Source organism: Engraulis encrasicolus, chromosome 6 (assembly GCF_034702125.1).
Source record: "Engraulis encrasicolus isolate BLACKSEA-1 chromosome 6, IST_EnEncr_1.0, whole genome shotgun sequence".
In the NCBI taxonomy this organism is placed as follows: Eukaryota; Metazoa; Chordata; class Actinopteri; order Clupeiformes; family Engraulidae; genus Engraulis; species Engraulis encrasicolus.
Window position 1 is genome coordinate 9,101,583 of NC_085862.1, and position 15,000 is coordinate 9,116,582.

At 46.9% G+C, this 15,000-nt stretch overlaps 1 protein-coding gene across 1 annotated transcript in view; it reads left to right on the forward strand.

The window, feature by feature from the left end:
- Nucleotides 1-4,662, forward strand: part of plppr3b (phospholipid phosphatase related 3b) — a 31,417-nt gene extending 26,755 nt beyond the window's left edge. Inside the window, exons 9-13 of the mRNA XM_063200374.1 lie at nucleotides 58-278; nucleotides 400-426; nucleotides 1,670-1,957; nucleotides 3,889-4,329; nucleotides 4,429-4,662. Of these exons, the coding sequence (XP_063056444.1) occupies nucleotides 58-278; nucleotides 400-426; nucleotides 1,670-1,957; nucleotides 3,889-4,329; nucleotides 4,429-4,662 (1,211 nt within the window). The remainder of the gene's footprint in view (nucleotides 1-57; nucleotides 279-399; nucleotides 427-1,669; nucleotides 1,958-3,888; nucleotides 4,330-4,428) is intronic.
- Nucleotides 4,663-15,000: the final 10,338 nt, after the last annotated feature.

A 15,000-nucleotide genomic window follows, 5' to 3' on the forward strand; every position in this document is an offset into this window, starting at 1 on the left:
TAAAGTGCAAGACAGGACAGGTGATGGACTGGTAACTAGTAAATATACCAATCCATCCTCCACAGGTGTCTGTGCCGGTGCAGCGGCGGCTGGTGACGGTACCCGTGCCCGTCCCCCTGCCCATGGAGGCGCTCCACTCCCAGCAGCTGGTGTCCGAGTGGAAGCAGAAGAGCATGGAGATGAGGGGCATGAGCATCAGAGACGAGCTGCAGCAACAGCAACAACAGCAGCAACGGGAGCAGGAGCAGGAGGAAGAAGAGGAGGATGAGGAAGAGGAGGTATGTAATATATGGAACAGGAGGAAGAGGAGGAGGAGGAGGTATGTAATGTATGGAGCAGGAGTAGGAGGAAGAGGAAGAGGAGGAGGAGGAGGAGGAGGAGCAGGGGGATGAGGAAGAGGAGGAGGAGGAGGAGGAGGAGGAGGAGGTATGTAATGTATGCAGCAGGAGGAAGAGGAGGAGGATGAGGAGGAAGTGGATATATGCAAAATGTATGCAACAGGAGGAGGAGGAGGAGGAGGAGGAGGTATGTAATCTATGCAGCTGGAGGAAAAGGAGGAGGAGGAGGTATGTAGTATATGGAGCAGGAGGAAGAGGAGGTTGAAGAGAAGGAGGAGGTATGTAATGTATGTAGGATGAAGAGGAGGAGGAGGAGGAGATAAGTAAAATGTATGCAGCAGGAGGAGAAGGAGGATGATGAGGAGGAGAAGGAGGAGGAGGAGGAGGTATGTAATGAATGCAGAAGGAGCAGGAGGAGGAGGAGGAGGAGGAGAAGGAGGAGGAGGTATGTAATGAATGCAGAAGGAGGAGGAGGAGGAGGAGGAGGTATGTAATGTTTGCAGTAGGAGGAGGAGGAGGAGGAGGTATGTAATGTTTGCAGTAGGAGCAGGAGGAGGAAGAGGGGGAGGAGGATGAGGAGGAGGAGGAGGAGGAGGTATGTAATGAATGCAGCAGCAGGAGCAGGAGGAAGAGGAGGAGTAGGATGAGGAGGAGGAGGAGGTATGTAATGTATGCTGCAGGAGCAGGAGGAAGAGGGGGACGAGGATGAGGAGGAGGAGGTATGTAATGAATGCAGAAGGAGGAGGAGGAGGAGGAGGTATGTAATGTTTGCAGTAGGAGCAGGAGGAGGAAGAGGGGGAGGAGGAGGAGAAGGAGGAGGAGGTATGTAATGTATGCAGGAGGAGGAGGAGGTGGAGGTACGTAAATGTACAGTATGTAGTATGTATGTAGGACTCTAAATTAACTTTTTTCATCACTAGCCAAAATGGCTCGTAGATATTACGTAATCCCGGTAGCCAAACACACTCCGTAATGGGTCAAGCGACTAGTAAGTTGGTCTTTTCTACCAGCCAAACTGAAAATGAACCAGCATTTGGCTGGTTGGCTGGAGCTAATCTAGAGGCCTGTGTTCTCTGGGCTACTAGTCCAAGTTCCCATGTTCTGATTTTGTCAGTTGTGCAATAGTCTTGTGATGTTATGTGTACTCTATTCCCTGTCTTAAACAAGTCTTGCTCAGGGATACAAAATGAATATCAGTGTAAACTGACAATTAAGTATCATATCGTATGGTATCGTATCATATCATATAATATCGTATCGTATCGTATCATGTTGTATCGTAGGAGGAGGAGGGGAGCGACGACGACTCTGACCAGACCACTCCCACAGAGGAGGAGAACACGGCCACCTCCTCCCTCTACCCGTCGCTGCAGCAGGCCGTGGTCCGATCCCCCAACAACCCCCCCGCCGGGGCCCGTGTGGTCCTACCCCCCCGGCCACCTGTGGTGCCCCAGCCCCCTCAGATCCCGCACCCCCACATGCCCGGAGCGGAGATGGGCGTGCGGCCCCCACCCCCGCCGGTGTCCCCCAAGAGCGCCAGCACGCGCGCCAAGTGGCTATCCCTGACGGAGAAGAGCGGCGCAGCGGTCAGGGCTCCGGGACAACCGAGGCTTATGCAGGTACATGTCGTCATGTGGCTATATCTACATGTATGTTTACATGTTTCTTGTTCATTCCTTAAAAGTATCGGTATTTGGCAGGATATTTTGTGTACGGTGAATTTGACATAGGAGTATCTCTACAACATTTGGAACATAAGGCTTGGTGCACAATGACAATAGAAGTTTTCTAGGTGGGCTTTCACTTAACGTAGCACTACATAACCTAACGCTGCATAATGTAACATAAATTAAAGTAACATAGTGTAGCGTAATATAACGTAGCATAATGAAGCGTAACATAGCGTGAAGTAACATTACATAGAGTGACGTAACGTATCTTGTGTGATCTCTTGTCATCTCAGGTGATCGCCATGTCCACGCAACAGGCATAACGTAGCATAACAGCATAACGTCACATAATATAACGTAACGTAAGTAGCGTTACCTAACATAAGTATCTTTTCCATTGGGTTCCGCGTTCCGGTGCGGGCTTTATAAATATTCATGAAACTTGACGGGGGGTCGATGGTGCTGTCTCGCACGCATTTCCATACAACAGGGACTAGAACTGGGCCGTATGATCAGCTGCTGCAACTAGCCGCGACAACACCGTGTTTTCACGCCATGGTGAATCTAAGCCCTAATCTAAACAATAGGACCTATATAGGACTAAATATAACCAGCGATCTCCTTCTCTTAGACCCATAGACATGTGTTTGGGCTTGTTCAAAAGCTGCGAATCTTAGCTTTCCACAGGTTTTTACGGAACGTTTTTATGTTCTTTCAATCCAAAGTTATATAACTTTAAGCGGCCGCTGTTTCAAGTGAAAAAATAGCGCTTTCCAACCATTTTTTTTTACCTCGTCATTTTGTTTTTGAACAGACAGCGATCTCCTTAACCTAGACCTACAGACATGTGTTAGGGCTTGTTCGATGGCTGAGATTCTTAGCTTTTTGCAGGTTTTCACGGAACGTTTTTATGTTCTTTCAATCCAAAGTTACATAACTTTAAGCGGCCGCTGTTTCAAGCGAAAACATAGCGCTTTCCAACCATTTTTTTTATCTCGTCATTTTTTCCGAACAGCCAGCGATCACCTTAACCTAGACCTACAGACATGTGTTAGGGTTTGTTCAAAAGCTGAGATTCTTAGCTTTTTACAGGTTTTTACGGCACGTGTTTATGTTCTTTAAATCCAAAGTTATTTAACTTTAAGCGGTCGCCACTTCAAGTAAACAATGGCGTTGTTCTCCAGCCGGATAGAGAGGAAATCTTTTTTGTCATGGCTGTGTTCTTTGTTGCCTCGAATAAACCACACTTGTCTTTTTCATTCGAAATTTTCATTTTTACATTTAATTTGATAACAGCAAATTCCCCATCCCTCTGCAGGTTCGTAGGCCTATATGAAGATATGTGCAATGAAAAGGGCTACTTTAGTGTGCCCTATTTTGCATGGTGGTAGAAAAAAAACGACTTCTCACAAGGAGGAGGCGTGGAGCTTTGGAAATAGCGTGATTTTAAAATAATAGCCTAATAGGCTAATAATATAACTCCTTGGCCAAGGACTGGAGTTAGGCTACTTTAAAGAACATGATAATTGCTTGAGCAAATTTTCTATGTCTACTGTAAAAACTGCCGACAGAAAAGCGATGTTGATTTTTAAAGTGCGGTGGGGATAGGTGTTTGCACATGCCGGTAAATCTTTACACAGGCAACATGTAGCCTAGTGGAACTGAGCTCCGCACGCCTCGAACCACGTCTTTCACGATTCTATAATCGCCCCTGTTTGAGCCCCGTTTTGAGCTGATGATGGGTGTGTATGGGTGGAATAAATGCAAAAAGAAAGCGAAACCACGCCCCAGCAGTGCACAGCCCCGTTCTAACAGGGCTAGTCGAAAAGGGGCTATTGTGTAGCACGTCATGTATCTCTTGTCATCTTCTGTCATCTCAGGTGATCGCCATGTCCAAGCAGCAGGGCCTGCTGTCCGGCTCCGCCTCCCCTCGCTCCTCCGACACCGGCTCGGCCGCCTCCTCCTCCTCCGTCACCTCCTCCTCCACCGCGGGCACCGACTCCCCCCCTTACCGCCCCCCCTCCACCTCCGACCGAGACGGCGCTCCGCCATCCTCCGGCGCCAGCGGCGGTGGGGGGATCGTCACCGTGGACGCGCACGCCCCCCACCACCCCGTCGTCCAGGCTAACCCCCCGCCGCCTAGCAACACCAACCCCTGGGAGTGGCGAGGGAATCCTGCAGCCGCCCCCGGCCCCCCCGGCATGGGTGGGGGCGGTGGCGTCGACTCCAGTGAAGCGTACGAGCTGAACGACCTCAACCGCGGAGAAAGTTACCGGGACCGCGGATCATCCAAGCGTCCCGGTTCCAGCTCCGGGGGCTCGGTGTCCGGTGGCGGAGACCACCACCACCAACAACAACAACACCACCACCACCACCACCAGCACCAGCGACAGGACGTGCCCCCGCCGCCCCCTCCCCAGCCGGAGATGCCCTTCGACGGACGCAGCCGTGAGAGCCTGAGGAGGAAGACGCCGCTGGTCATGCTGGATCACCAGGGGTCGGTGCACCACCAATCCCACCACCAGGGGGGGCACCACCACCACCAACAACATCACCTGCACTCGGAGTTACAGCAACAGCAGCAGCAACAGCAGCTGCAGCATCAGGACCCCTACTATAGGAAGTTGCCACCGCAGCACAGGTTTAAAGAGTGATGGAGTGCGTTCCAATATGCGGCCTTGCCTCCTCCGCTTGTGCTTGTCTCCTCGTACCAGGAAGTAATATGTCATGATGACGTCACTGACAACAGCATTATATTTCAATATCTTGCAACAGCTCAATTGTAAACTCTTTTTCTCATTTGCAATTGGGATGGTGAATGAAAAACAGTCTCTCAAAAGTTGTTGTGGCTAGGCTGACAGCTGGGAAACTTTATCGTTTTCTCCGCGGAGGAGGGGCCAGGAGGCGGGGCGAGGAGACAAGCACAAGTGGAGGAGGCAAGGCTGCATATTGTAACGCAGTCATGGACAGACGCACACTCTCTCACTCACTCACACACTCAGCAGGGATGTTTAAGCTACAGTATTATACACATACACACACACACATGGAATTGCGTTCATAATACGCACACATAAGCTATACACACACAGAACTGCATCCATGCACGCACATAAGCTATACACGTACAGAATTACGTTCATGCACATAAGCTATACACGTACAGAATTACGTTCATACATGCACATAAGCTATACGTACAGAGGCAGAACTGCATTCATGCACGCACATACACTATACAAACACAGAATTACATAAATACATGCACATAAGCTATACACACACACACACACACACACACACACAAATACATGTTCGCATTCATGAACAAATAAGAGCACACTCACACAAATGCACATACACTACAAAAGGTACGTGCGCACATACGCTACATACAGATACACAGATGGAGATTATCACATGCATGTTCATAGACATGCACTCACACACACACAGTAACACCAATGTACAATGCACATGACGCAGTGCGCGCAGACTCACATGTACACACACACACACACACACACACACACACACACACACACACACACACACACACACACACACACACACACACACACACACACACACACACACACACACACACACACACACACACACACACACACACACACACACACACACACACACACACACAGCAATGAGGATACTGTATGATGGCATTGTGTGTTTCATTCAACTGCTCCAGTCCAATCCACCGCTACAAGTACAGTAGACTCAACTGGTTTCCATGGCAGCTTTCTTCCATGGCAGCTGAAGCCAGACGTCACACCGGGGAGAGAACGTGACACACACACACACACACACACACACACACACACACACACACACACACACACACACACACACACACACACACACACACACACACACACACACACACACACACACAACACACACACACACACACACACACACACACACACACACACACACACACACACACACACACACACACACACCTTCACACACACACACACACACACACACACACACACACACACACACACACACACACACACACACACACACACACACACACACACACACACACACATGTTGATATTGTGGCTCGGAGGAGATGTACTGTATAAGCACAAAGAGGACTATTGTCTGAAGAAGAAGAAAGCACTGAGAGAACATGAAATTCCAGCACCTAATGCACACACACACACACACACACACACACACACACACACACACACACACACACACACACACACACACACACACACACACACACACACACACACACACACACACACACACATCTGCTCTACAACCAGCACAAAACACACACATAGGCACACTACAAGCAGGACAAACACACACTTACACACACACTTACACACATTGCATTACAATACCCATATCAGTATTACAGCAACACGCTGCATTCGCAGTCTCCAGCCATTTGAGTACATAACGAGACTTGTATGTGCTTCGCAGTAGTGGGTAAATACCATGCCTTCATGTGCTAACCAACTGCACATAACCGACATGTGTGTTTATGCGCAATACACGGCAGAAGTGCACAAGACGTGTTCATGTACCGAGTTGAAAAGTACAGTATTTACACAGTACGTTTGTGAATCCAGTTTTCTTTCTCATTGTTGGCTTGTGTGTGTGGTGCATTTCAATGGACTGGTTGTAAAAATTAAGGAATTTGGCTGTGTTTTGTTGTGGCCTTTAACTCTGTTGAAATACTTGATTTTGAAGCACACGTGCGAATGTTTTGTTTGTATGAGCATGATTATCTGAATGTGCATAAGAAGAAAAACCATAAGGGCCTCCGCACATTGGCTCCGACAGCACTGCGGAGCACTTTTGCTTCCGACAGAATTCCGAGCCCCAAACCCAATTTCACACGAACATAGCATGGGTAGTCAATGGCCGGCTCAGACAAAATAGAACTCTTCTCTAATCGCTTGCCGATATCCGCGAATGTCCACGGACATAGGCGCCGGTGTGCGGGGTTGTATTGACAACAATGGAATCGAACTTTGGGGGAGCAGTGCTCTGCACTTTGTCGGAGGCGATGTGCGGAGGCCCTAAGAGATCGTGTGGTCGGTCGGTCGTGTGGTTATTATAACATTTTCAAATCTTCAGCTTCCTGGAGGAAGAGCTCAATGGACAACGAATCGGAAAAAAAAACCCACAAATGATTGTAAATATAAATATACATTTTTTTTCTTCCCCAAAGCAGTTTCAAGACCTGGTGTAAATTGATATGGACCAAACTCTTTATTCAATGGATGATTGCACTGTTGACAGCACTTACAAGGACTGAGGAAGGAGAAACTGAAGAGATAACTAAATGGTCCTGCAACTACATAAGGATGAGGACAATAATGCTGCTTGTGTTGTGAATATGAATTGAAATGGATTTGATTTGTGGGAGATGTCATGGCGTTTCTCTTTTATAAATGGTTCAGTGTCTTACATGTTATACTGGTTGTTGAAACTCTTTATGATTGACCCACCTCCTAAAAGACGGATGTACTGTAAAAGAAAAAGGAAAAAAAAGAAAACAAAGAAACAACTCGTTACTTAAACCTCCCCCTCCCCAAAGACAAACCCCTGCATGTTATGTGCGTTGTGGTCTGCCCCAGTCCGTAAGAAAAAATAATAATATTAAAGAAGAAAGATGGCATTAAAATGTAAATTTTTGACAGTTAAAACCTCTTGTCTGACATTTACATTGTGCATTCATGGGTGTTTTTGAAAACAAAAAAGATCCCAGTCCTGTGGACCAAAATGATAACTATTAAATTATTTGGGAAAGTTGGTATCGCACCCCCTTTTTTGCCTGTTTTGTTAACCTTCAGCTTAATGTCAATGGCTACGTTTACACGACATTTTTAATTCCGAATTAATAATTCAGAATTGAATAGTTCCGTCGAGTTTACTTTGATCTTCCATTTAATTCCGAACTGTGAAGTGTTTACATGACGTTTTCAAAGCGGAATGAACCTTTATTCAGAATTAAATTGAGTCAATTCTGAATTAAATGTCATATGTAAACGTAGCCAATGCATACAGATATCTTAACAGTCATGTCTGCCTTTGTTGTCATTTTATTTTTTTAAAGAAGTTTTCTGGGCTATTTTGTATTTATTGAGGATAGGACAGTAGAGATTATGACAGGAAGGGACTGGGAAAAATGAGCCAGGCTTTCTACTCAAACCTGGGTCCCCATGGACATGCAAGCCCTTTTGAGGCCTTAGCACGCTCCACCACACTGCCATACAAAGGTGAAGTGCAGTAACCACATATTTTGGATGTAAGTACAAAATTGGTACATGGTGTCACAAATTGTGACTCACAATGGTATTAGCCTACATGGTATTAAATTGTATTAAATATTGTTACACTGGTTATTACACTGTACCTAATGTGGTAGATCCACTGTAATAGTGAACCATTAAAATTGTTAACCATACCAAATTGGCTTTAGAATAAAAATGGTAATATCTAGTTTATCTTGTGACAAAGCCATAAGGTCCAAATATGTCCTGTTTTAGAGACATTGCTATCACAAATTTGCAGTACCGACAATTTCTAACCTAATACCAATATTCTGAAGACCTTTTTTATCAGTGTCAATGTTGGCGTAGTTACTGCTCTTTGCCTTTGAAGGGCTGCACAGTACACTAGTCGTTGTCATTTTTTTAAGAAAGTCAAAGAATGCGCGCACATCAGTGGCACAGGTGCTGGATCAAACGTAAGACAACTGAAAAGAAAATAAAGGTCCACAACACTGTTAAATGCTCCCAAATATTTACTGGCACATCGTTTCGGACTCACCGTCCTTTCCGAAACGTCGTGCCATTAAATATTTGGGAGCATTTAACAGTGCTGCAGACCTTTATTTTCTTTCCGTTGTCATTGTTTTACCATTTGACTGATTGTCGAAGCTCAAGAAGGTCCTCAGAAATCCTCGACTGTTGGCCCGTCGTGGTCTAGTTGTTCATTCATCTCATTCAGCTCCATGTTCTTGAGGCCCAGCTGGCGAGAAGACAAGTGACACACACGCACACACGCACACGCACACGCACACAAACACACACACACACACACACACAGACAAGAGACACACACAGACACACACGCACACGCACACGCACACACACACACACATACAAGAGACGCATGACTATCAGATGGCTGAACTGCCATGCAAACGCACATTCTGGACGCCTTCCAACAAAACACACAACATGCCTCTCTCTCTCTCTCTCTCTCTCTCTCTCTCTCTCTCTCTCTCTCTCTCTCTCTCTCTCGAGCACACAAACACCACTTCTGTAGATATAAAACAGCATGCTTTTCGCAAACGGCACACACACATAGCTCATTTTGTCGTAGATTTGAAAACACAGCATGCTCCTTGTAGCACAGGCTGCAGTGCGCATTTTTTGTCGCTTTAGAGAAAATAATGAAAAGCTGCTCACTCACTTTGCCTCCAGCTGTATTGCTGAAGTGGTTGAGGACTCTTGAGGAGAGCGTTGCCAGATTGGGCGGGTGCCCGCCCAATTGGGCAACTTTGGATGAGCGTCTGTGGGTAAAAATCTGAAAAATTGGCCATTTGGCATTTTTTTCCGCCGTTTTGGGCCCACGGAAGTCAACGTAATTTGTTGAATTTGGGGCGGAATTTAGCGCATTTTGGCGGTTTTTGAGAAGCTTTTGTGCGGGATTTGGTCAGACACATCTGGCAACACTGCTTGAGGAGAGAAGAGAGAAGCTGTCAGGGGCCTAAATACCGCAATGGATGGAGGGCACACAATGACTGTTTTCATGCGAAAGAGCTGCTTTTCCTCTTCTTAATTATAGCTGTTTGAATGTGTTTCGAGTGTGTTTCCAACTGTATTATATTAGTGTGTTTGTACACAGGCAAGCACATTTGCATGACTAACGTTTTGACTCTGTGTGTTTGTGTTTGTGTGTATGTGGGTGTGTGCGTGCGTGCATGCATATGGCACACACACCGCGCGCGTGTGTGTGTGTGTGTGTGTGTGTGTGTTTATCCGTGTACGTGTGTGTGTGTGTGTGTGTGTGTGTGTGTGTGTGTGTGTGTGTGTGTGTGTGTGTGTGTGTGTGTGTGTGTGCGTGTTTATCTGTGTACGTGTGGGTGTGTTGGAGATGGTTGAGGACTCTTGAGGAGAAGCTGTCAGGGGCCTAAATACCGCGATGGATGGAGAGGACACACAATTATGTGTTTTTGTGTGAAAGAGCTGCTTTTCCTCATCTTAATTACAGCTGTTTGAGTGTGTTTCCAACTGTTTGTACACAGGCAAGCACATTTGCATGACTGTGTGTTTGTGTGCATGTGTGTGTGTGCGTGCATTCATGCATATGGCACACACACAAGAGTGTGTGTGCGTGTGCGTGCGTGCGCGTGTGCGTGTGCGTGTGTGTGTGTGTGTGTGTGCGTGTGTGTGTTGGCGATGGCTAGAGGCGTATTAATATATTGCAGTAGATGGTGTCCATTTCTATTGAGGTAATGAGTCCATTTAGCCTGTGGCAAAACAATGACAATGATTTATTGCACTGTAGAAAAGAAAGCCTACCTCACACACAAACGTGAGCGCGCGCACACACATACACACACACACACACACACACACACACACACACACACACACACGTACACACACACACACACACACATGTGCACACACACACCGCACGCACACACACGCACATCACACACGCACACACACACACGCACATGCACAACGCACACCACACACACGCAGACCTCGTGCACAGGGGCACAACCCATCCAAATACACCATACATGTTTTATGATGCTTGTCGCGACTTGGATCAGGGCCGTTGACAGCTTTTGCCGGGCCCGGGGCAAAGTAATTTGAAAGGGCCCCCGATCCAATACCTGCAATGTAATGAGGACCCAATTTTGGGCCCCCTCTCTCCTTGGGCCCGGGTCAGGACAACTGACCCCTTTGACACGCCGCCCCAAATTGTCAATTAATATTTAATCCCATCTCTTTCTCTCTCTCTCTCTCTCTCTCTCTCTCTCTCTCTCTCTCTCTCTCTCTCCCTCTCTCTCTCTCTTTTATTGGGTGTGTTCGCCGTGGCACATGCAGCAGCAGTCTGTACAGCACGCGTGTGCACTTCGCCATTACTTTCTGGTAATCAAATTGTCCAGCATGCGACATCACAAATGCGCCCATTGACAAAGGCAGCCTGCACCCTACCCATCTAAGAGCAGTCACATCTCACCTGCACTGGTAAGAAAGGCCAGCCTGCCTGACGCTTGCCAGCGTATCCATGTGCATTTCTCCCATTGACAGTAAATAGAATGGACGCCAAATCAACGCTATTTGCCATTCAACGCTTTGAAGCCAGATTTGGGAACATTCCAACTTACATTCCACCTTAGCAACGCCAAACGCAGGTGCTGATTGGACAACAACAAGACTTCTAACGGTCAATCAAACCATGTTCTGATGCTCATTGGTCAATTTAACTTTTAATATCTCTCTAAAATAAAACATCACCACAAAAAACCACCACCCTGGTAAGTTGGAGAGCAAGGGGACCTACTAGTTGAGCGAAAAATGATCCCCCTGGAGTGGCATTTAAGGGAGATACAGGGTTTTATGTCTCTCATAGGAATGAATGGGATTTGGCCATTTTTTGGTCTTTTTGGGTCCAACCTTGGCTCCAACTTGGCTTCAACAATGAAATAGAATTTTGGCCTCCATTCTATTTACTCTCAATGATTTCTCCTCAGCTTTGTGGGGTCACACAAAGTGGGGTCTGGGTCTGGGAGACCTTTGGATTCACCTGTGAGATCGTCTGGCGTTAACCAGGCAAAAGAAGCGTTTGTGGCCAATCAAAATGTCACCTGCTGCACAGTTAAGAGGAGCTTGCGGCTGCAAGGCACAGCTAGGCATGAAGGATGATCGTGATTGGCTACACTACACTACTGACGCCCACAATGCATTCACACACACACAGTTTCTTTTGTTTGACAGTATGTGTGCGGATTATTTCGGGATGTCTCTCTCTCTCTCTCTCTCTCTCTCTCTCTCTCTCTCTCTCTCTCTCTCTCTCTCTCTCTCTCTCTCTCTCTCTCTCTCTCTGCCCTGTAAGCAAACAGATTGTAGCTGACTCATGCTCTGGCTCTGGCTCTGTACCCCGTGCAGCTGAAGAGCTAGTGTGGGAAACTGGGCTCGCTCTAGCTGCCCCCTCACTGCAGTGCTGTGCCTGTGCCCCGGGCCACATTAATGCACAGGCTGTAGCCTAGGGCCCCCATAGACTAGATATGGCTGCAGCCTAGGGCCCCCATAAGCTAGATATGGCTGTAGCCTAGGGCCCCCATAAGCTAGATATGGCTGCAGCCTAGGGCCCCCATAAGCTAGATATGGCTGTAGCCTAGGGCCCCCATAAGCTAGATATGGCTGCAGCCAAGGGCCCCCACCTGCCAGGGACACACAGGCTAGATATGGCCGTAGCCTATAGGGGCCCTCACCTGCAGGGGGACCCAGATTGACCGGAGGGATTGGTAACATTGTTATGTCATACAGGGCAGTCATGGGTAAGCGGTTAGGGCGTCAGACTTGTAGCCCAAAGGTTGCCGGTTCGACTCCCGACCCGCCAGGTTGGTGGGGGAATAGTAAACCATTACTCTCCCCCATCCTCCTCCTCCATGACTGAGGTACCATGAGCATGGTACCGTCCTGCTGCACTGCTCCCTTGGCGCCATTGGGGGCTGCCCTCTTGCACGGTGAGGCATAAATGCAATTTCGTTGTATGCAGTGTGCAGTGAACATTTGTGTTGTGGAGTGCTGTGTCACAAATTGCAAAAGATGCAAAATTGAAAAAACAGTCTGCTGTTTTCCAAATTATTCCTGGTTCATAAGAATTATGATGCGGTCAACAACATTTGTTGTTACTAACTTGTCTTCCAGGGTGGCATTCAGTAACCTATAGTCTAGGGGTCCCATTACACCTTAATCAGGCCCAGTACCACTCTCCTCTGTGATGTTCTGTTGCTAGGCATATTTATGATCCACTGAAGGTGGGAAAAAGAGAGTGTTGCATAGCGACTAAAGAGTATTCAGAACAGTCATCCAGGTATCTAGGCAGCCACGCTGATGCCACCACCAGACTAGGCCAACATAACATCACACACCTGGGGCCTGATTATGCCACTGATGCCACCAGACTACTCCAACATCACACCCAGGGTTGGACTGACCATCTGGCATAGCAGGTACTTCCCGATGGGCCCCGCACCCTTGCGGGCCCCTATTTTCAGAAATGTAAAAATTATTATTATAATAGGGGGCCAGGAGGGTGCGGGGCCCACCGGTGAGTCAGTTCTGTGCCACTAATTATGAGGGGCCCCTTTATGCCCAAAGTGCCCGGGCCCTATTTCTCCCCCAGACTGGGCCAACATAACATCACACACCTGGGGCCTGATTATGCCGCTGATGCCACCAGACTAGTCCAACATCACACCCAGGGTTGGACTGACCATCTGGCATAGCAGACATTTCCCGGTGGGCCCTGCACCCCTTTTCAAAAATGGAAATATATATATATATATATATATATATAGATATATATATATATATATATATATATATATATATATATATATATATCTATATAGAGATATATATATCTATATAGAGATATATATAGAGATATAGATATATATATATATATATATATATAGATATATACACAGTGTATATGCTTTATATACTTTACATACTTTACTTATACTGTATATACTAGCCCTTTAAGCCAAAAGTGCCTATTTCTCCCCCAGTGCCTATTTCTCCCCCGGGCCCTATTTCTCCCCCAGTCTAGTCCCACATCCCACCACACACCTGGGGCCTGATTATGCCGTTGCCAAGGTGACGCTTGTAATGTTTGATGCCAGGGGTGTTCACCTAAACAGGGCCAGGTCTATTTCTGTCTCTTCTCTTCTCTTCTGTTCTCTCTCTCTCTCTCTCTCTCTCTCTCTCTCTCTCTCTCTCTCTCTCTCTCTCTCTCTCTCTCTCTCTCTCTCTCTCTCTCTCTTCTCTTCTCTTCTCTCTTTTTCTTTCTCTCTCTTTCTCTCTCTCTCGCTCTCTCTCTCTCTCTCTCTCTCTCTCTCTCGCTCTCTCTCTCTCTTCTGACCTCTTTAATATCTAGCTTTCTCTCCTGCATGTTAATACAGTATCTGTTGTGTTTCTTTTTGTTTCTTTCTTTCTTTCTTCTCCTCACTTTCACAATACATTTATCTATGCATAATACTTTAACATAAATAGTTGGTTTCGTTTGTTCGTTTCTTTTGTTCATTCATTCATTCATTCATTCATTCATTCATTCATTCATTCATTCATTCATTCATTCATTCATTCATTCATTTTTCCGGTCCTTCATCCATTCAGTCATGTGTTGCCATAGTTGGTTTTGATACTGAATATAACTGTCCGCTTTTCTGTATACAGCTACCAAATTGGATTTTGTCTAATTTTGTACCAAAGCCTTTTCTTGCTATTTGTCAAATTAGTGGCAAGTCAGTTGCGTAAGGTGTGGAAGTCTGTAAAAAGCGGCATTTTACTCTGTTAACCTTTGTTGAATCATCAACCCACCAGCTGCTCTCGTCCTCTCCACCTCCTCCCCATCTACCTCTCCTCTCCTCCGCTTCATCTCGTTCTCTTCTTCCTCATCCTCCTTTCTTCCTCTCCACCTCCTCCTCCACACCTGCTCTCTTCCTCCTCCTCATCATCACCTTGTTCTTTTTCCTCATCCTCTCCACTTCCTCCCCTTCTCCCCGTCCCCTCCTCCTCCTCCTCTCTTTCTCTTCGTCCTCATCCTCCTCTCTTCCTCTCCACCTCCTCCTCCACACCTGCTCTCTTCCTCCTCCTCCTCCTCCCCCTCTTCATGGTCATCTTGTTCTCTTCTTCTTCATCCTCCCCACCTCCTCCCCTTTTCCCCCTCTGCCC